A 20,984-nucleotide genomic window follows, 5' to 3' on the forward strand; every position below is an offset into this window, starting at 1 on the left:
TCAATAGCAACTAACAGACATTCTGGGATCAATAGCGTCTGCTGTTGGTTCCAAGGGGACGGCTGAAGGAAGAGGAGGTGGTGACAAGAGCTATGAGTCAGCCGGTGTCCCTCCCAGCCTACTCCCAGCTCGGGGTCATCACACAGCGTGCTAACCGGCTCTACCCTGAGAAAATATGCCAGGGAGCAACGGCGACAGCCAGGGCCCAGAGCCCCAGTGCCGGAGGCATCCCTGACCAGTGGCCACTGAGATGGGCGAGTGGGCCTGACTCCGCCGAGCACATCCAGCCGGTGTGAGCGTTCAAGAACTGAGTTCCTTCTGCCCTGGTTGCTATTCCTGCTGGAGATGATGTGCTTATTTTTAGCCATCATGTGATTCTCCAATATTTTCCAGGCTCTGCTTGAGTCACTCTGGTTTCGGAGAATTTTTCAGAGGGAAAAAAAAAATGCAGGAAAGAACTCCTCATCTTAAAATTAGCTCAAATATTAAAAATTCTGATGTGTAAGAAGTTATTTGAACGTGGTATATATTTCTTTCGATAAGCTGACTTTTCACACCTCTCACACCCTGGTAGAGAATTAAGTGTGCTTTGAAACGCATTAGGTGCCAAACAATTACTATCTTAGTTCAAATTCTTGTTTTTAAATTGTTCTCAGAGCAATTTCTCTCTAGAAATGGTGAGGTTCCCTCACTCCTGTGAAAACAAGATGCACCAGAATCCCAACACTAATTGAGGGGAACACTCCCTTGCCTGTTTGCCTTAGCAGTAAGGAAAGCTGGTGATTGAAAGAGTCCAACAAACCGAGACAGCCCGCTGAGAATAAAGACACACAGGCATCACCATGACAACAACATCACTGTGTCACGCATTCCTGGCATACATCAGTCATTTAAGCAAAAAGCTTACAAACTAAGACGGCCATTTCAGGGGAACACGACTATTTAGTTCCTTTACGATGTTCAGAGTCCTGCTGATTCCATTGGCAAGACCAAGTGTTTTAGGTTGTTTTGCTGATGGTGGGAAGTCCACTGTGCTCCATTAACACTACCTTACCGGGACTCCCTTGCAAAGAGAGACAGTCTGAGGCCACAGAGCAGCTGCAGCCCAGGGAGGTGAGAACCAGAGCTGAGCCCCACTCGAATCATCCACTCTACTCTACTCCAGTTGGCTCCCGCTCCAGGTTTTCTGCTTCCCCCAACCAATGACCAACCCAGAAACTTGTGCATCGTTTATCCTTGGCTTCCCCTGTCCTTCACCTCTCATATCCCATCACCATCAAGTTTTGTTGACTAAACCTGCTTAAAAGTCTCTATAACCCACATGGCCATGACCTTTATTCAGGCCACCCTCCACTCCCACATGTTTCGCTGCAACAGCTTCTTAGCTGTTGTACTTAAAACCTTTCAGTGACTCCCCAGAGTCCCCATAATAAACTGTAAACTTCTGTGACTACAGAAGTTAAGGTGACTGCTCCACAGTGATCTTCACCTCCTGCTATTCCCACCTTTGTGCAGTCCTCTCCCCTGGAATGTAGGTGGGACCTGTGGCTTGCTTCTAACCAACAGAATATGGGAAAGGTGATGGGATGTGACTCCCCTCATATGGAATCCCATAGGACTCTGTCTCTCTGACTCTGTTTTGCTGGCAGGCACACTAGAGAGACTCTCCCTACTGGCCTTGAAGAAGTCAACTGCCACCGCAAGCACCCATGTTGGAAGAGCCCACAGGGCAAGGAACTGCAGGTGGCCTCTGGGAACTGAGAGAAGCTGCCAGCAAGAAACTGAAACCTCAGTCCTTCAGCCTCAAGGGAACTGCCAACAACACAAGGGAGTTTTCCCCAGATGAGCCTCTGATTAGACCACAGCCCCAGCAGATACCTGGATTGCAGCCTCGTGAGGCCCTAAAGCAGAGAACATAGCTAAGCTGTGCCTGGACTTTAGAAGCTGTGCCACTATACACATGTGCTGTTTAGGCTGCTAAGTTTGTAGTAGTTGTTCTGCCACAAGAGGACACGAACACCACCTCTTAACCCATTATACAAGGGCCCTGGCTCACCTCTGCAGCCTCCCATCTCAACGTCCATATGGAACAACATGCACTTCACTGAAAAGAGCACGTTCTCTCTTGACTGCAACATTCTGTTCTCTCTGCTTGCAGTGCTCTCTTCCATACCCTTCACCTGGGTAACTCCTACTCATTCCTTAGGTCTTAGTCAAACCTCACGTTTTCCAAGAAGCCTTTCTAGAATACACGAGGCCAGCTCAAGTGGTCTTCCTACACACCCTGATTGCAGTTACCTCATTTTAATGCTATCGTCTATGTAGTGCCAGATTTCCTCACAAGGCTGTAACTTCCTTGAATCACTGTGTATCTCCAGAACCTCTTACAGTGCCTTAACAAATAGTTGTTGAAAGACTGAATGAATGAGAATTCAAGTAAAGCTTTCACAAAAGGGCAAGGAATCCAATAAATAGGAACTGTTGTTTAAGAAATATTTTCTCAGCTACTGTGTAGTGCACTATGCTATTTTCTGAGCTATGGTGCAAGGAGCTCCTCAGGTGATGGAGATGACTGGAGAAAACGTCAAAAACAGCCATGTGTTGGCTTAAGTGCTGCATTTTCCTTGATCCAGATGGACACTGCAGTGATTCAGTTTAAATCAATTCAACAAATACTAAATGAGAACCATCTATGTGTCTGGCAATGGGGAAACAATGATTGAACGAGACAGAAATGGTTGATAGTTCAGTTCACCCAATTCAAAGGGAGTATAGAAAATCCTTCAGGTCAAAACTATTTTCTATTCCTGCCCAACATACCAAGGGACAAGAAAAAGGCGCCAATGATAAAGAAAAATAGGCTCACTGGTGATCTGTGATGTTCTGCTCATGGAAACTGAAATAAATGCTAAGTCATGGCCTTTTGAAGTTTGACAAGTTTTATTGTGAGGCTGAGAAGCTAAATGCCAAGTTATTATATCTATGGAGAGAAAAGGAACGATCCATCATGGGAACACGTGCGGTTGAGTTGCAGAACTGATTAATATTTCAGCATGTAGAGGGAGCAGCTATGTAAGAACGACCCAGTGCTGGTTATGAAAGGACCCAGCATTGTTTTAAAAAGGGCTAGGATGGTTTGCTTCCCAGTTGCAGCTGGGGCAGCAATGGAGGCCCTTACCCTCTTCTGCAAAGTCCCCTGTGAAGGCACAGAGTATGACATGCTGAAATTCAGGCCAGTTTTGTCTGAAGGACTTACTCTTTACTTTGTAATCACCCAGACCATCTACTCAGAGAATTATCTGAATTGAAGGATTAAGAAATCAGAGATAAGTAATCCCACTAACCTAGGGCTCAGTTTTCTGGGCCTTATACACATTTCTGCTTCGGGGCTGATAAGAGGCCTGGAACAAGTGGCTTAACGTTTCCTGCATTTACAAACATATATAAAATATAGTGACTCTCACCCAAGAGCCTATTGCGAGGATGACGGGAATGTTTTTGAACATTTAAAAATTATTGCTCTTGGGACTTCCCTGGTGGCGCAGTGGTTAAGAATCTGCCTGTCAATGCAGGGGACACGGGTTTGATCCCTGGTCCGGGAAGATCCCACATGCCGCGGAGCAACTAAGCCCATGTGCCACAACTACTAAGCCTGCGCTCTAGAGCCTGCGAGCTACAACTACTGAAGCCGGTGTGCCTACAGCCCATGCTCCGCAACAAGAGAAGCCACCGAAATGAGAAGCCCACACACCACAACGAAGAGTAGCCCCCACTCGCGGCAACTAGAGAAAGCCCGCGCGCAGCAACAAAGACCCAACGCAGCCAAAAAATAAATAAATAAATAAATTTATTAAAAAAAAAAAAAAACCTTAAAAAAATAAAAAATAAATAAAAATTATTGCTCTTTAAAAATAAATAAATGCCGTTTGAATAGAACAGCATGTGCTCTGTTTCAAGCCTTTACAACAGCGGTCGCCAACTTTTTTGGCACCAGGGACCGGTTTCGTGGAAGACAATTTTTCCATGGACTGGGGGAGGGGGGGATGGTTCAGCGGTAATGTGACATTGGGGAGCGATGGGGAGCGGCAGGTGAAGCTTCGCTTGCCTGCCGCTCACCTCCTGCTGTGCGGCCCGGTTCCTAACAGGCCACGGACTGCTACCAGTCTGTGGCCCGGGGGTTGGGGACCCCTGCTTTACAACACTGGAGGGCCTTTTATTTCCTCCATTCAGTATGCAATTTGAATTTCGTTTGTGAAAAGTTACTGTGGTTCAGTATAGTGTGGGGAGCAGATAAGAACGTAACACAAGACCATATCCGTGATATTTGAGAGAGGCAATATAATAATATAATGGTTAAAGAGCATCGGGCTCTGGAATCACAGGGTTCCCTATTTCCAGTGTGTGACCCTGACAAGTTGCTGAGCCTCTCTGTGCCTCAGTTTCCTCAACTTTAAAACAGGGGTGTAATGGGAACTGTCTACCATTTAGGATTGTTGTGAAGCTAAACTGAGCTAATACAGGTTAAGTGTTTAGAACAATAGCTGGCATTTAGTATGTATTCAATACTTACTCCCTCTATATTTGATGACTCCCTCTACATTTTAAATGTTTTCCTTTTCCCTAACTTCCATTAAAAATTCTATTCATATTAGATTTAGATTTTGAGAGTTACACAATAATAACACCACAACATTTTGTAGGTTTTGATCTGTAAGCTTGAAAAAATTCCGGTTTAAAAAAAAACAAAACTGTGACATATTTTGATCCCCCAAAGCCAAAACAATTAAAAATTATAAACTGAATTAGTAAATTGTCTGTCAAAGGTGCTGTTTCCTTAAGCAAACACATTGTGATGGAAATGAAAAATGCACGTCTCTTCCTTGGAAGAAGCCCTTGGCCTCTTACACAGGCACTGCCAGAAGATTCCTATCTGAAGCTCCTGAATTCTTCATGACTCTTTGCTCCTCTCTGTGCCCAATATTCCAAACTCATAGATATTCAGTAACCTGGCAAGGCAGAGCACTGCTCATATTTTATGCTGTGGTTTTATCAGTATTATAGATAGGGAAATGCAGTTTTAATTATTCTTTGAGGAGAAAAGTATCCCAACGCCTATCTTATATATTTCACATATGATAGATGTGTAACTGGAGGAACAAAACCACCAATACCCCTCCTCTCCTTCCAGGGAGTAGGGAATGTCTTCTAAGAATTTAATTAATTGGACCATTATAATTTTTCCCCATTTTCTCCAGGCCTACTTGTAGCTAAGGGAGTAGCCATTAACTGGTATGCAGCTTAGCAATGGGATGGTTTCTCAACATGAACAGGCCAAGGGCATGCAATGCTGATATAGGGCAGGGACTGAGTGAAAGATACATTGTTCAGATAATAAGGAGAAGTGCTAACACCTATTTGAAAAGAAGTCTTGTTAATTATGGGACTGGTAAGAAAAATGCATTTCTTCCTTGTTATGAGTTGATATTGCATGATCTTTTAAAATTAACATTCGATCCTTGAAGTAAGTAGGTATAGGGATAGTACAGTATGTGGTTAGGTGACTGGGGACTGTGAGACAGCAGTACCAGGCAGATATACACTGGGAAGTTGTAAGAATAAATAGGCCTGACTTCTCTTGATGGAGAGATCATGAAGGGACAAGAAAGGTGGCGCTGCCTGTGCCTATCCTAACAGGGTTCTGGAAAGTAAATGCCATTATGGACTGCTTTAGTCTAAAGAGAAGACGTGGGAAATATGCATTTCTTAGAGTAAATGATAGCTTTGGGGTGAGACTAACATTTATGTTTAAAGGGTGGAGTTTCTCAAAAGATAAACGCAGACTTGCATCCTGGCAATAATAAGGAAAAAGGTCTTGTATAATGGTACAGGCTTGAGGCCAAGGTTAGAACCCTTGAGTGAAATATAACTTTTTGAGTACTTTTTACTTAGACTCTGAGTTAATACCTGTTACATCAGAAACATCAACACTCTGCAGAGCAATATAACAAAATCCAGAGTCTCCACAATATAACATCACAATGTCTAGGACACAATCCAAAATTACTCAACATATGAAGAGTCAGGAAATGGTGGAATTAGTAGACAAGAACTTTAAAGCAGCTATCATAACCATTCCCAGTCAGGTAAAGTATGCTCATAATAAATGAAAGATAGGCAATCTCAGGAGAGAAAGAAGAAAAATTAAAACTGAAAAAAATAGTTGAAATTAAAAAAATGCTCAGTAGTAGAATGTAGATGACAGAGGAAGAAGAGGGCTAACTTGAAGATACATTAATAGAAACCATCTAAAGAATAGAAACAATACTGGAAAAAAATGAGCCTCAGAGACCTGAGGGAAAATTTCAAAAGCTCTAACATATGGAAAAATGAAGTCCCAGAAAAATAGGATAGAGAGAATGGAGCTGAAAAAAAATTTGAAAAAAATAATGGCTGAAAATCTCCCAAATGTGGTAAAAGACATAGACTTATAGATTTAAGAAGTCTAATGACTCCAAAACAACATAAGTTCAAAGAGAACATCATAGCCACACTACTGAAACCCACAGATAAAGAGTTTTGACTGCATCCAGAGAAAAACAACTTATCATTATATGGGAAGGTGATTAGAATGAGTATGCATTTCTTATCTTTAGAGGTCACACATAGTGGAAAGACATCTTTAACGGGAGGGAGGGAGGAATAAAAGATCAATCTGAATTCTTTACCTAGGAAAATATTCTTTAAGAATGAAGGTAAGGGCTTCCCTGGTGGCACAGTGGTTAAGAATCCACCTGCCAATGCAGGTGACACAGGTTCAAGCCCTGGTCCGGGAAGATCCCACATGCCGCGGAGCAACTAAGCCTGTGCCTCACAACTACTGAGCCTGCGCTCTAGAGCCTGCGAGCCACAACTACTGAAGCCTGTGCGCCTAGAGCCTGTGCTCTGCAACAAGAGAAGCCACCACAATGAGAGGCCCGTGCATTGCAACGAAGAGTAGTCCCCGCTCACCGCAACTAGAGAAAGCCCGCACACAGCAATGAAGACCCAACGCAGCCATAAATAAATAAATAAATAATAAAATTAAAAAAAAGTGTACTTTGATGCACAGAAGTTTAAAAAAAAAAGAATGAAGGTGAAATAAAGACATTCATAGAAAAAGGAAAACTAAAAGAATTTGTTGCCATTGCACCTGCTCTACAAGAAATGCTGAAGAAAGTTATTCAGTCTGAAGAGAAATTAAATTAGTAGGGAACTCAGATGTTCAGGAATGAATGAAGAACACTGGAAATGGTAAAAATATGAAAAATAAATAGGTTTTTTCTCTTAATATCTTTAAAATTCATATGACTATTTAAAGCAGCATTGCCTAATAGAAATATAATGGGAACCATGTAAGTAAAACATTTTCTAGTAGCCACATTAAAAAAAACTTGAGATTAATTTTAATATATATATGCAAAATGTATACAATATATGCAAATTATAATTTCTATGTGTAATCAATATAAAAATTATTAACTAGTTTTATATTTTTTCCCATACCAAGTCTTCTAAATTCAGCATGCATTGTATACCTGCAGCACATTTTAATGCAGAATAAGCACATTTCAAGTGCTCAAAAGCCACAATATCAGACAGTGTTGATTTAAAACAAAAGTTATAACACTGTCTTGTGGGGTTTATAATGTAATACATATGACAGCCAAAACAAAGGACAGTGGAGGGAAGCGTTGCCAGGGTTCCACATTTTACATGAAATATTAAGTACACTGTGAAAAGGTAAGAATATATACGGTAATAGTTAGAGCAGCCACTGAAAAAATTAATGCAAAGCGGTACCGTTAAAAAGGCAATGGATAAATTAAGATGGAATGCTAAAAAGTATTTTTAAAATTCAGAAGACAACAGGAAAAGAGAAACAGAGAAACAAAAAACAAAGGGGACAAGCAGAAAACAAATGATAGATCTAAATCCAACCAAATCAATAATTACATTAACAATGGACTGTATGCTCCAATGTCCAGAGATTATCAGAATGAATAAAAAATGCAAGACCCAATTACATGCTGTTTATAAGAGACACACTTTAAATATAAAGACAAAGATAGGTGGAAATTTACCTATTATGGAGAAAGATACACCATGCAAACAGTAAGCATAAGAAAGCTGGAGTGGCTATATTAATATTAGATAAAACAGACTTCAAGACAAACAGTATTACCAAAGATAAAGAGGGAAGCCTCATAAAATACAAAGGTCAATTCATCAGCATGACTCAACAATCAGAAATATCTACGCATCTAACAACAGAGCCCTAAATACAGGAAACAAAAATTGAGAGAATTAAAGGGACAAACCGGTAATTCCACAATAAATGTTAACACTTTCTTTGCAGCAATTGTTAGAACGAAACAACAACAACAAATCAGTAAAAACATAGACGATCTGAATAACACCATCCACTACCTTGATACTGATATTTCTAAAACACCATACGACCAACAGCTGCAGAATGCATATTCTTTTCAAGTGACACTGACCAAGGGAGACCACATTCTGGGCCAGAAAATCAAGATCAGAACAAGGATAAAAAAACCACTATAAACTGCTGCATTTCATTGCTTCTCCTAAAAAAACCCCAAAAAACCCCCAAACTTTTGGGGAAAGTAAAAGCAACTCTTCTTTCCCCAAAGGTGATAGGCGATGCTTACTTAGATTACAGGTACTCAAAGAATATGCAAACACTGGTCAACAAATAAAATCAATAAACATAATCACTTTGTTAAGGTTGTATGAACAGCCTTAGAGAACCCAAAATTAAAGATAATTAAGAGTGAGAGTATTCAAATACTCAATACAGTTTTTGAAAGATGCTGTTAGGATTTATTTAAATCTCCATTTAGGAATTTAATTATGATCATTCAAATGCTTTATTCTATTCTATTCTACTTCTTAGGTTGCTTCCTTTTTGAAATCGTTTTTCTAGTATTTCTACTAATTTTATTTTGAGGCTGCAATGCCTAAAGGAAAGCCCCTAAAGAAAAGAGAAAGCTCAGAATCAATTTCCATAGCAACTCTAAATCCATCACACTATATTTGTATATGGGAGTTTGATTTAAATGCATTAATATATGTGGATTTGCAACATGTCTAAGCTGTGGTTGCTATAGGAACCGCAACCTCAAATTTCGTTTTAAGTTTAGTTAAGTGCTCACACATAAAAACTGATCCCGCTGACAGCTATCTCGAGTTGCAGATATGGCTCATAGCACTAAATTTATAAACATCATGACTCACGATGACATATGCACTTAATAGATATCTGTCATTATGAAAATGTGTATTTTAATATATGCTCCTTGTTGGTAGATCAAAAGCAATTCAAGATGCAATTCCTCAGGATGTAGATAGAATAAGACTTGCCAGGCAGACATCCACCCTTAGCGACAGCCTCTGCTCATGCTGAAGCTTGTTACGGCCCAGGTAAGTCACCCAAATACACACAGACACCAACGGGTTCTATGGCTTCTCTGAATCCACGGAATACTGGTGTCTATACTGAAGCGGCAGAAAAATCTAGCACGTTTTATAGTCAGGACATGCAAATTACTTTTAATATTAGTTTAAGGATATATTTGGAGAGAGAGAAAGCCACTGCAAAATGAACCAAATATCCCAAAGCCAAAATGAAAAAATAATTAAAGACCATCTCCTGTTTTCGATTACACCAGATGTTGCTTGTTTCCACTAGTACAGATGATTAAGAAACGACCAAGGCCTAGAGATGGGCACAGAAATTACTGCTGAATGCTACTGACCTGGCATCACTGGGAGATGACTGGCATAGATATGTGAATTTCCCAGACAGCTGACCCTCACCTCATCAAGCACTTTAATTTGTCTTAAGTTTTGGATGGACACAATCAGACTTATGTATGAGGATGGTCTCGAATAGTTTCAGACCAGAGGCGGAGAGGCTAGTTTAGAGACTGTAAAATAGTTCATGGGAGAGATGATTATAAATAGAAAATTAAAATCTTAAGAATTAGAAGGGAACTCTGAGTGTATCAATTAGTACATGCTGCTGTCATACAGATCTTGAGGGCTACTGAGAGACATGGAGCTCTTTGATTCAGTAATAGAGATCTCAGGCTGCTGGACTATTTATACGATTTCATTAAGATTTTTTGGCTCTTCTTTTACTGATGTGCGCACTTTGTAGTGCTATCAGTATACTCCTTGCCCTAAAAAGATACACGCGGAGAAACCATATCCCCATGTTTGTTATAATTATATCCAAGTCAAGAAAGAGCAAATAAAGGGGGTCGAGAAGTACAAATTTCCAGTTATAAAACAAATAAGTCATGCGGGTGTAAAGTACAGCATAGGGAATGTAGTCAATAATATCGTATTAACTTTGTATGGTACAGATGGTAATTAGAATCATTGTGGTGATCATTTTGCAATGTGTACAAATGCCAAATCACTATGTTGTACACCTGAAACTAATATAATGTGGTATATCAATTAGATGTCAATTTTAAAAATAAATAAATATATATAAAAGAAAGAGCAAATAGACTCTGGGTAAGTATTCTAGGAACTCTCCCTTGTGGAAAGAGTAAAGTATATGAATTTTATAGCACAGATTTTACAACACCTATTCTGACTTTTAGAAGATGTTCTGGCTTACACTTTCTTGGCTGTTTTCCCAAGAGTTGGATACATGACCTCTAGAAAAAAATGAGGTCTCATTGTATTTATAGGAGCCTTTCTCCTATTATAGCTTTTAAAACAATGTTCTACATGTGATGTATACCTTGCTATAATTTTTTCAGTATAGTTTTACTACCCCACCATGTCTAAGAGTCAGAACATGTCTCATAAAAAACAGTATGACTGGTTTGACTTCTGGAAATATCCTTCCTCCTTGATTAAGACCAATGAGGTAAACATGGTTGAGGTATCAGAACACAAACCTTGGCAATACTGTCTTCCAGAACATTAAAAACCAAATTTATGAGCTGCTGACTTTAATGTGTTTCCTGAGTTTTGTCACCAGAGAAGTTAAGCTCTGGAAACAATATATTTCTTTTCCAGGTTCATGGACATTCTTTCTATCAAAATGGCACAAGTTCCTCTGTGGCTTTTGTGAAAGACAGATGAGGGAATTCCTCGAAAATGAGGCCAAGGCAGCATAATGACAGTTCTGTTTGGGGGCGGGGGGCAGTTAGGATGGTTGGTGCCAATTTAAGGACACATTATGACTGTAGAAGAAAAATGTTCTGAGGCCTGTCCGGTTCCACTGCTGAAAACTTGAAAAAGTAGCAGCTGAGTTGCAAGATGAATCTGTACATCATTAGCAGCTGCAGAAAAAGAGCTTGGGGTGAGAGCTACCAGCCGCTCTTGGTTTTCGTACCTTCTTGTCCCCCAACTCCATCTGCCTGTGTCTCCCCAGCTCTGAAGGAGACACACCACTCCCCTTCTCTATCCTGGTCCTAGAATAATGACAGTTTCTGACAAAAGCTGAAGGCGAATTTGAACTGCCATAAACTTTTGTTCCCCAAACTCCCTGTGGCTTCATTTTTACCCAAACTCTTCCCAGCACTTCTGTTCTGAAAAAGGTAAACATTCCCTTTCCTCACCAAACCTCTTTCGATGCCCTTGACCCCATTTTTCCCCTCCAGCCTCAGGGTCATTGTTCCACCAGTTTCCCCTCCTTTTTCTTATTATTCCTTCTCACGGACCTTTCTTCCATCTTACAAACCTGCTCCTTGTGCCTTGTCCTAAAAGCAAACAAAATCAAGTCGAGGACAATACCATTCTCTCCCCAATCTTACTTCCTAAAGCAACTGTCAGCTTTTTCCCGACACCAACAAAACGTTTTTATTTCCTCCACTTATTTTCCTGACTGATTTGGTGAAGGTGGAATCTCCTCTCACATCACTTTCACATTTGTGTGTCATGCCCTTGTTAATAAGCCGCTGCAATCTAGGTGTATGGGTTCAGCATTTCTACAGACCAATTCTCTAAAGAACTATTAATCACCTCCCAGGAGCCAGATTTCTTTCTTTGGCCTATTTTCAGGCTTCATCCTATCTGATCTCTCCAACAATTAATACTCAGCGCTGCTGGTGATCCCTCTTTCTAAAAATGTCCTACTGTTTGTTCTCTGATGTTGAGCTGGTTTTTCCCCTGATGTCCCTCCTTTTCTCAGCTTCTTCTTTTTCCTCTTGCCCCTTAAATGTATGTATTCCCAAAGATCTGTGCTTCGTTTATTTTGTTTAAGCTTATTTTATTCTATGGCTTTGAAGTTGGATTTTTATGCTGTCTCAGTTTCCTTTCTGCAATTCCTCAACCCCCTCCTGGACCCATCATTCCACTGAGTGACCCCAAAGGACCCTTCCAGTCCTCATTGTACTTGACTCCTCAGCAGATTTAGACACTGGTGACCGTTCTGCTCCCTTCCTTCTATTTCCCTGACACGTCATTCCCTCATTTCTTTCAATCTTTCTGGTGTCTTCCCTGCTCCTATTAAGCCCTTCCTTTTCTACCCAAACATTAAATGTTCGAGTTCCTCAGGGACTCTCGCCTTCTCACTGGGGACTCACTTCCAGCTTCAATTACCTGGATATGGAAGACTCACCAACGTTTACCTCTAGCCGACACTTCCTTGAGTTCCAGACACATGTCCACACAGTTTAGTATTAGTCTTGTTATAATCATTTCTAATAATTCTCATCGAGGTTGGGCATAAATAAGGAATTTGCATTCTTACAGAATTAAGGTTGTTGACTTAACAAGTGTGAAACACTGGTTTTCAGGATGGAAACACATGGTTTCTGAGGATTTCATTGTTTAACTCTCCAGTATCATAGCTGATGTTTATAATAATGACCCTCATTGGACAAGAACACATTCTGCTTGGTAAAGTCTGTTTTTTAGGCAAGAATGTTTGTAATATATTTTAGAAAGATTTTTCTCCAAAATAGTTAAAACATTTTTTAAAGTTCTAGGTATTTATCCTCAGTGACTTCACTTTTGGATGAAGTTGGCTAAGTGAGGTCTTGCTGAATGTTGTCACACAGAAATTGGCACTGCCCACACAGGAGACAGGATGGATATTTCAAGAATTTCCTCTGAAGGATTATAGATGATGATCCATATTTAAAAGTGTAAATCGGTTCACAGTACAGCGCAGGAGGGCCTGTGAAAGTGACTCTAGGATTTCATTGTTACGGTACCTGCTGTCGGGGAGTTTGCATGGTGAGACTTCTTGGGCAGGTTGAAGATCTGTTCGCCAGGGTCGGGAGGAGGAATTGCATCTTGCCCTTGTCGTGCTTCTACGGGGTCATACTCCTTGCCATCGTAGTTAGCATCATAGAACTTCTTAAACCACTGAATAAAATCCAGGTTGTCCTGGAAACGCCCTTTCACGAGCTTTTCCACTGGAATTACCTGCAATATAAAATCACCAGGTGAGTCATGATCTTCGGGCTTGTTTGTATTTAATACAACTGAAGTGTTCCCTAAATATAACTTTACATCTGCAATTCATGTCTGCTGGCCTCTCCCCCAGTGTCTTAGCCAGTGGTATTCCAGAATTCATATAATTTTTCATTATATTAAAGAAAAATTAAAATGTTGTAGTTGGTTCTCTTGGAATATTTAATACATCTGAACAAACCATACAAAACAAGGAATACCCTGAGCTGTCAAGAGGGGCTGATCCTCTTCATAGAATGTTTATTGCCAAAGTTTATTGCCATATCCTCCCAAAAACATGGGTCTGGGATGTTGTGCTGTTTCAAGGTTGATAGGTTTTCCTTATTTCTTTGTAACACTTGGTCTAGCTGTGTTGGAATAAGCTCTTAAAAGGATTGTAGCTATTAGAAAGTACGAATCAATAAGACTCAAGCCAATGAAAACTCACACTAATCTAACGGTTCCTATGAAACAAAATGAGCTTTCATGGAGCGTCTTTACAATGTAGAGAGACAAGCATAAAATAAAAACAACTAACCACAATACAGGGCTCAGTAATTTATGGGTTACACTGGAGCACAGTTAATGTGCCATGGGGGTACATTTCTTAAACAGGGTTCTTTTTGTATTTTGTAACTATTTTATCAAGACTGGGTGTAAATTAAGTGTTTTTAAAGGGCAGACTAAAGAGCCAATCAGTATTCCCTTTAGAGGTCTTTTCATTGTACTATTTAAGTATTTTCATGTTTTCTGATTTGTAAGTTTTGTTTATGCTGATATTCTGATTGTTTTAGAAAGTGCCTTCTTGGAGCATAAGGCCCTTTCATTAACATGCTACTATATTTTGCTTTCTGCCAAACGTGAACATTTATAAACAGTTTTAGATGATGATGATGCATTAGCCATTCAAAGCAGGCACTTACTTCTGTTGACTTAATTTTGCAATTCCTATCAAAACGAAAGTTCCGGGGTCATAAGTTCAAAATCTGAGGTGGCGAGGAAATATTTGTACATATGCTTCCCACGTGCTGTCACGGGCTATGACAAACATGAACAGGGATCACTGTCTCTATACAAGGATCTTCGGGTAGAATCATAGCATATTAAGCTAGAGAGGCCAACAAAGGTCATAAAGGTCAGTGTCCCTCCAGTACAAGAATTTTATCTTCAAATTTCTTTTTTTGGGCCACACCGCGGCTTGCAGGATCCTAGTTCCCTGACACGGGATTGAACCTGTGCCCTCGGCAGTGAAAGCTGGGAGTCCTAACCACTAGTCTGCCAGGGAATTCCCTATCTTCAAATTTCTTAACAATGGCTGACCCACTCTCTGTGTGTACACTTCTACAGAGATATGGAGTCCCCAACTTTGTTACATAGCAAGTTCCGTCAATAAACCTATGAATGGGTGTTTCTTTTCTTTTTGATCTAGAAGCATATATAGAAAAATGATACAGAAGTGTACAGAGAACTGATGCTAATACGGAAGAAGAATCTATATAACTCTGGTTTTGAATAAATACAGAAGGAGCTAATTGGAAATTAACCACAGCAAAGGATAGCAAGTTGAAAAGGAGTCAAAAAATTAAAATGTTAAAGAGGATATATGTTTTGCAATAAAAATTCTGAGAAAATGAGAAGCCAAAATTTTCTTAATATTTTGATAAGAATGCTTTGATTTAGGGAGATATTAATTGCATAAATTAAAAAATATATACAGTTCAGCAAACTTTTCTTTCCTTTAACCTCTATCTCTTATAACCCAAAATTTAAATTTTTATTTCCATAGCCTATTTATTGCTACTATCTATGAAAAGAAAAGCTTTCCATTTCTCCCCTGCTGGTTTTTCTCTTTTCCCTTATTCAAAATTCATTTCTTTCCAACCTATTCTCTCTAAGAGCTATATCCTAAATAAAGACTATGAATGTAATATGTATTTGAATAGCAGGAAACATGCAAAGCCTGAATGGGCTTCAGCAATAGTCCTCTATGGGGGAAAAAGGACTCTAGTCTAACTTCATTTGTATCACTCTAGAATAAAATTATGAAGTTCAAAGTGGGTGAAAGAATATTTTATGGACATTGAGTGAGAATCTGAGTGTATATACTGGACACTTTAACCTGTAGTCCTCGCTTTAATTTCGTAACCACAGGGAAGGGGGTTTTAGTCCCATTTTACAGATGGGTAAACTCAGACTCAAAGAATTTAAATAACTTGCTCAAGTCATGGTGCTGGGATTCAAACCCATGCCATTTCTACTGTACTACGCTATTTCTTTAAAGACACAAAACACACAAAGAACCACAGTGGCATCTGGCAAACATAAAAATTTCTCATCTGCAATGCTAATACAGAATAACAACATTTCAGCATTCATAATTTCTGTTAGCGTTTTTAGTCTAATGGCTACAAGTTTAGAAATCGCCTCAAATAAAAACCTCATGCAAATATGGGAAGTGAGGGTTGGTGCTTTATGCTAAATACAGGACCCAACCTACTGTAGTGATGTCAAGATATATCCCATTGACACATTTTTGGATTTTTGCATCTCTGCATGAAAACAATTTTAAGCAAAGACAATGCATTTTATGGAGGTACAAGTGTGTCTCCTACCTTATCAACATTCATTCGCTTAAACGATGCTTGCAGAAGCTTAAAATTGTGAATGTACTCATGTTCCAACTTCGCTTGAAATTTTACTTTCTTCAAACTAATGCAGCCAGGAAAGAGCATGTCCATGAACTGGCAGTAGGCTGCTCCTGGAAAGAGACAAGAAAAGGACCAGTGTGAGTCTGACTGTACCACGTGTGACTGAGGGTTGCTGGGCAGGAGGGAGCCGGGAGCCCAGAGCCCTCAGCCCTCCTGCCATGTGTGCTCCTCTCCTCATTGCACCCACATCTCCTCATCCACCAGGGCTGGGTGCTGGTGGGCAGGGACGTGCCTTGATGCAGCTCCTGCCACTTCCCCATCCCTAAGCACTGTGGTACCGACGCTGTTCACCAGAGCATCACCAGATTCCACAAACAGTGAACAGAACTTCATTCTTTAACACCAAGGAAATCAGTGTATGAACAACTCTTCTTAGCTTCGATCAGAAAAAAAAAAGGAACATATTTTTCCTTCCATCTAGCTGCTACTGGCTCCAAATCATTAAAATACATAAGAGAAAAATAGCAGAAAATTTCAACATGAGCAAACTACATGAAATATGGAGCTCAAAAAAATATGCATATGCCGCCCAAGCTGTTTTATATCCACCCTGCAAAATGACTGAGGTGAAACTGTTTAACTAAGCCAACTAATACCAAAAACAGTTGTATACCAATTTAATTCCAGTCCAGAGCAATGAGGTTCCTATATTAACATGAAGGATGGAGACATGGAGACTCTGAAACTTACAGAAGTTCAGAGTCATGCTATTTATGACTGAGAAATAAAAATAACAGACATGTTCAATGAGTTCCCTGAGGAAACGTTCATAGAAAAAAGGATATTAGTAAGTCTTTCATATGTGTATATATATATATATATATATATATATATATATATATATATATACACACACACACATTTTATGAAGAACTCTTAGATCATGACAATATCAACTAGAAAATCCCAGAAAGATCATACATGTTGACTCATAAAGGCTAAAGGCATTTAGAAAAAGAAATTCCAAGCCAGAATGATTATTTTTCTTTTACAAGTAGGAAAAGCAGTTGAGTGGTGAGAATGGGAACAAATGGCCATTTCTGTGTTCTCTTTCTTTCTTTGCTTCTCCAGATCTCTTGGTCTGTTTCTGTAACGTGCCAATGATATGCCTTTCGAACATAAAGGGCTCTCCTCCATCCTTTGGTATCAAGGTTTCTGTGAGAAGCCTTTCATTCTGTTTGGGCGACTCACCTTTACACAGGAAGAGCCCACTTGGTCTCTTATGTCAAAGAGATGCTGAGCATCCTTTACTGAGATAGGAATCCCAGAAAAGAGGGAACCAGATATCAAGAATCTAAGGGCTGCTACAACAGGAAATGGTGGGGCAACTCATTATTTGTAGGTAAGAGTATAAAGTGATGAAATATAGGCCACAATAAACATTACCTCCAGAATCTTTACATCTGTGATGCTTCCTTTAGATGCCAATACCCTAAGTACAAACTGGTACTTTTGTAGTCAAGCAGATGGGTTTTCTTAAAAACAAGACAAACTAAAACAAAACAAAACAAAAAACACTGGAGGAGGTGAGAGAAGCATCATAATCTTGGGGGGCATTCTTACAGTCGTCATCCAATTATCCAGGTCCTCCTTTTGAAGTGCCACCAGATGGAGCCAATACCAAAAGCCATTCAACATGATTTTTATAGAGATGGGGGTGTCTAAACACAAGTGTCTCATTACCTGCTCTTTAAACAGTTATTTTCACTTTTGTAGTGTTTAGCATAAAATTTACTTATGGAGACACCGGTATCTATGTATTCGTACAAACCCAGCAAGCAAATCACCTTCCAAATTTAAAAAGCAATAACAGCTTTTGAAACAAACAAAAAAACCCCACCAAACTTGAATACAGAGTGTGAAGGAAGAAATGAAAAATCATCTCTGGTCTCATCATCCAGAGAAAACCACTGTTAATATTCTGGCATATACCATTCTATTTTTTAAAAAATTTAACAGACCATGGTTCCCTTTCCGGATCATTAAATATTCGCTACTGACATTTTTAATGGCCTTCTGATTTTTATATCATGCTTAGCAACTTTCCCAAGCCAAGATTACATAAATATTCATGTGTATTTTCTTTAAGTACTTTTATGGTCTCAAGTTTCACATTTACATTCTGAATAGACGTGGAATTTATTTTGGCCTATGATATAAAGGACGGTTCTAATTTTAGTTATTCCAAATGTTAGTGGAAATTTTTGGCTCCCCAGCATTTGGACACCTTCCTATCTGACTTGATGCAACAGGGCCCTGCCTCTCACCACAGTACCGAAGGTGGGCAGATATCCCTTTCCCGACACCCAGGGTAAGATGCAGGCCTGTGCCCTAGGCTCTGCCTCTGGATGCTCTTGCCTGGGTCTCAGAGTCTTAAGGGAGTGAGTGAAACATGCAGGGATCATTAGAATTTGCTCATGGTGGCAGTGGTGGGATCTAGCAGATGCTTCAGCAGCACAGCAGCATCCTAACCATCCTAGTCCAGTGGCTCAAGGGAGGATCTATTCCTAGTTTCTTAGCATCTTTTGGATGCTGTCACCTTCTGAGCTTGGTTCCCCACTGACTCTGAGAGCTGCCCAATATGATTTCTGTAAATCCGTCTCTGCTTAAACTTGCCAGAATTATTTTCTGCTATTTTCAACCACAATTGCTGACTGATAAAGTTAGCTTGGTGTTGAACACCATCATTTCATAGATAATCTATACTTTTCCCACTGAGGAATCACTAATTTTACTCTCTATGACTTTCCTAATACATGCATTTAAAGTCTTTTCAGGGGTTTTCTTTTGGTGGGGGGCAGGTCCTGTCCCCATGATAGTTTCACACTCTTCATTATTTAAATACATATATAATATGTATTACTATCTGTAGAATAATTTCCCCTCTCCTTTTTCTCAAAATTTTCTTAAATTCTGTCATGCATTCGTTCTTTCCATTATAATTTTGAATTTGTCATTCATGGCATGAAGAAACTAGATCTTAAAAATTTAGTCATTTATTGAGATAGCCTCATCCACCAGAGGGCAGACAGCAGAAGCAAGAAGAACTACAATCCAGCAGCCTGTGGAAAGAAAACCACATTGACAGAAAGACAGACAAAATGAAAAGACAGAGGGCTATGTACCAGATGAAGGAACAAGATAAAACCCCAGAAAAACAACTAAATGAAGTGGAGATAGGCAACCTTCCAAAAAAATAATTCAGAATAATGATACTAAAGATGATCCAGGACCTTGGGAAAAGAATGGAGGCAAAGATTGAGAAGATGAAAGAAATGTTTAACAAAGACCTAGAAGAATTAAAGAACAAACAAACAGAGATGAACAATACAATAACTGAAATGAAAGATACACTAGAAGGAATCAATAGCAGAATAACTGAGGGAGAAGAATGCATAAGTGTCCTGGAAGACAGAATGGTGGAATTCACTGCCACAGAACAGAATAAGGAAAAATAATGAAAAGAAATGAAGACAACCTAAGAGACCTCTGGGACAATATTAAATGCACCAACATTCACATTATAGGGGTCCCAGAAGGAGAAGAGACAGAGAAAGGACCCGAGAAAATATATGAAGAGATGACAGTCAAAAACATCACTAACATGGGAAAGGAAATAGCCACCCAAGGCCAGGAAGTGTAGAGAGTCCCAGGCAGGATAAAGCCAAGGAGAAACACACCGAGACACACAGTAATCAAATTGACAAAAATTAAAGACAAAGAAAAATTATTAAAAGCAACAAGGGAAAAACAGCAAATAACATACAAGGGAACTCCCATAACGTTAACAGCTGATTTCTCAGCAGAAATTCTACAAGCCAGAAGGGAGTGGCATGATATATTTAAAGTGATGAAAGGGAAGAGCCAGCAAGGATCTACCCAGCAAGGATCTCATTCAGGTTCAACAGAGAAATCTAAAGCTTTACAGACAAGCAAAAGCTAAGAGAATTCAGCACCACCAAACCAGCTCTACAACAAATGCTAAAGGAACTTCTCTAAGTGGGAAACACAAGAGAAGAAAAGGACCTATAAAAACTAACCCAAAACATTTAAGAAAATGGTAGCAGGAATATACAGATCGATAATTACCTTAAACGTGAATGAATTAAATGCTCCAACCAAAAGACACAGGCTCACTGAATGGATACAAAAACAAGACCCATATATATGCTGTCTATAAGACACCCACTTCAGACCTAGGGACAAATACAGACTGAGAGTGAGGGGATGGAAAAAGATATTCCATGCAAATGGAAATCAAAAGAAAGCTGGAGTAGCAATACTCATATCAGATAAAATAGACTTTAAAATAAAGAATGTTACAAGAGACAAGGAAGGACACTACTAATGATCAAAGGATCAATCCAAGAAGAAGATATAACAATTATAAATATATATGCACCCAACATAGGAGCACCTCAATACATAAGGCAAATGCTAACAGCTATAAAAGACAACATTGACAGTAACACAATAATAGTGGGGGACTTTAACACGTCACTTACACCAACAGACAGATCATTCAGACAGAAAATTAATAAGTAAACACAAGCTTTAAATGACACAATGGACCAGATAGATTTAACTGATATTTATAGGACATTCCATCCAAAAACAGCAGATTACACTTTCTTCTCAAGTGCACATGGAACATTCTCCAGGAGAGATCACACACATCTTGGGTCACAAATCAAGCCTCAGTAAACTGAAGAAAACTGAAATCATATCAAGCATCTTTTCTGACCACAAAGCTATGAGGTTAGAAATCAATTACAGGGTAACATAACGTAA

The 20,984-nt window shown here is 39.5% G+C and overlaps 1 protein-coding gene across 3 annotated transcripts in view; it reads right to left on the reverse strand.

Moving 5' to 3' along the window:
• The window catches only part of MAPRE2 (microtubule associated protein RP/EB family member 2), a 161,656-nt gene that overhangs the window by 23,820 nt on the left and 116,852 nt on the right, over nt 1-20,984 (reverse strand). For all 3 annotated transcript variants that reach the window (XM_061169576.1, XM_061169575.1, XM_061169574.1), the window contains 2 exons: nt 16,098-16,243; nt 13,245-13,458 (listed from right to left, as the gene is read on the reverse strand). In XM_061169576.1, coding sequence (XP_061025559.1) covers nt 13,245-13,458; nt 16,098-16,243 — 360 coding nt within the window. The remainder of the gene's footprint in view (nt 1-13,244; nt 13,459-16,097; nt 16,244-20,984) is intronic.

Source organism: Eubalaena glacialis, chromosome 15 (genome assembly GCF_028564815.1).
Source record: "Eubalaena glacialis isolate mEubGla1 chromosome 15, mEubGla1.1.hap2.+ XY, whole genome shotgun sequence".
Lineage (NCBI taxonomy): Eukaryota > Metazoa > Chordata > Mammalia > Artiodactyla > Balaenidae > Eubalaena > Eubalaena glacialis.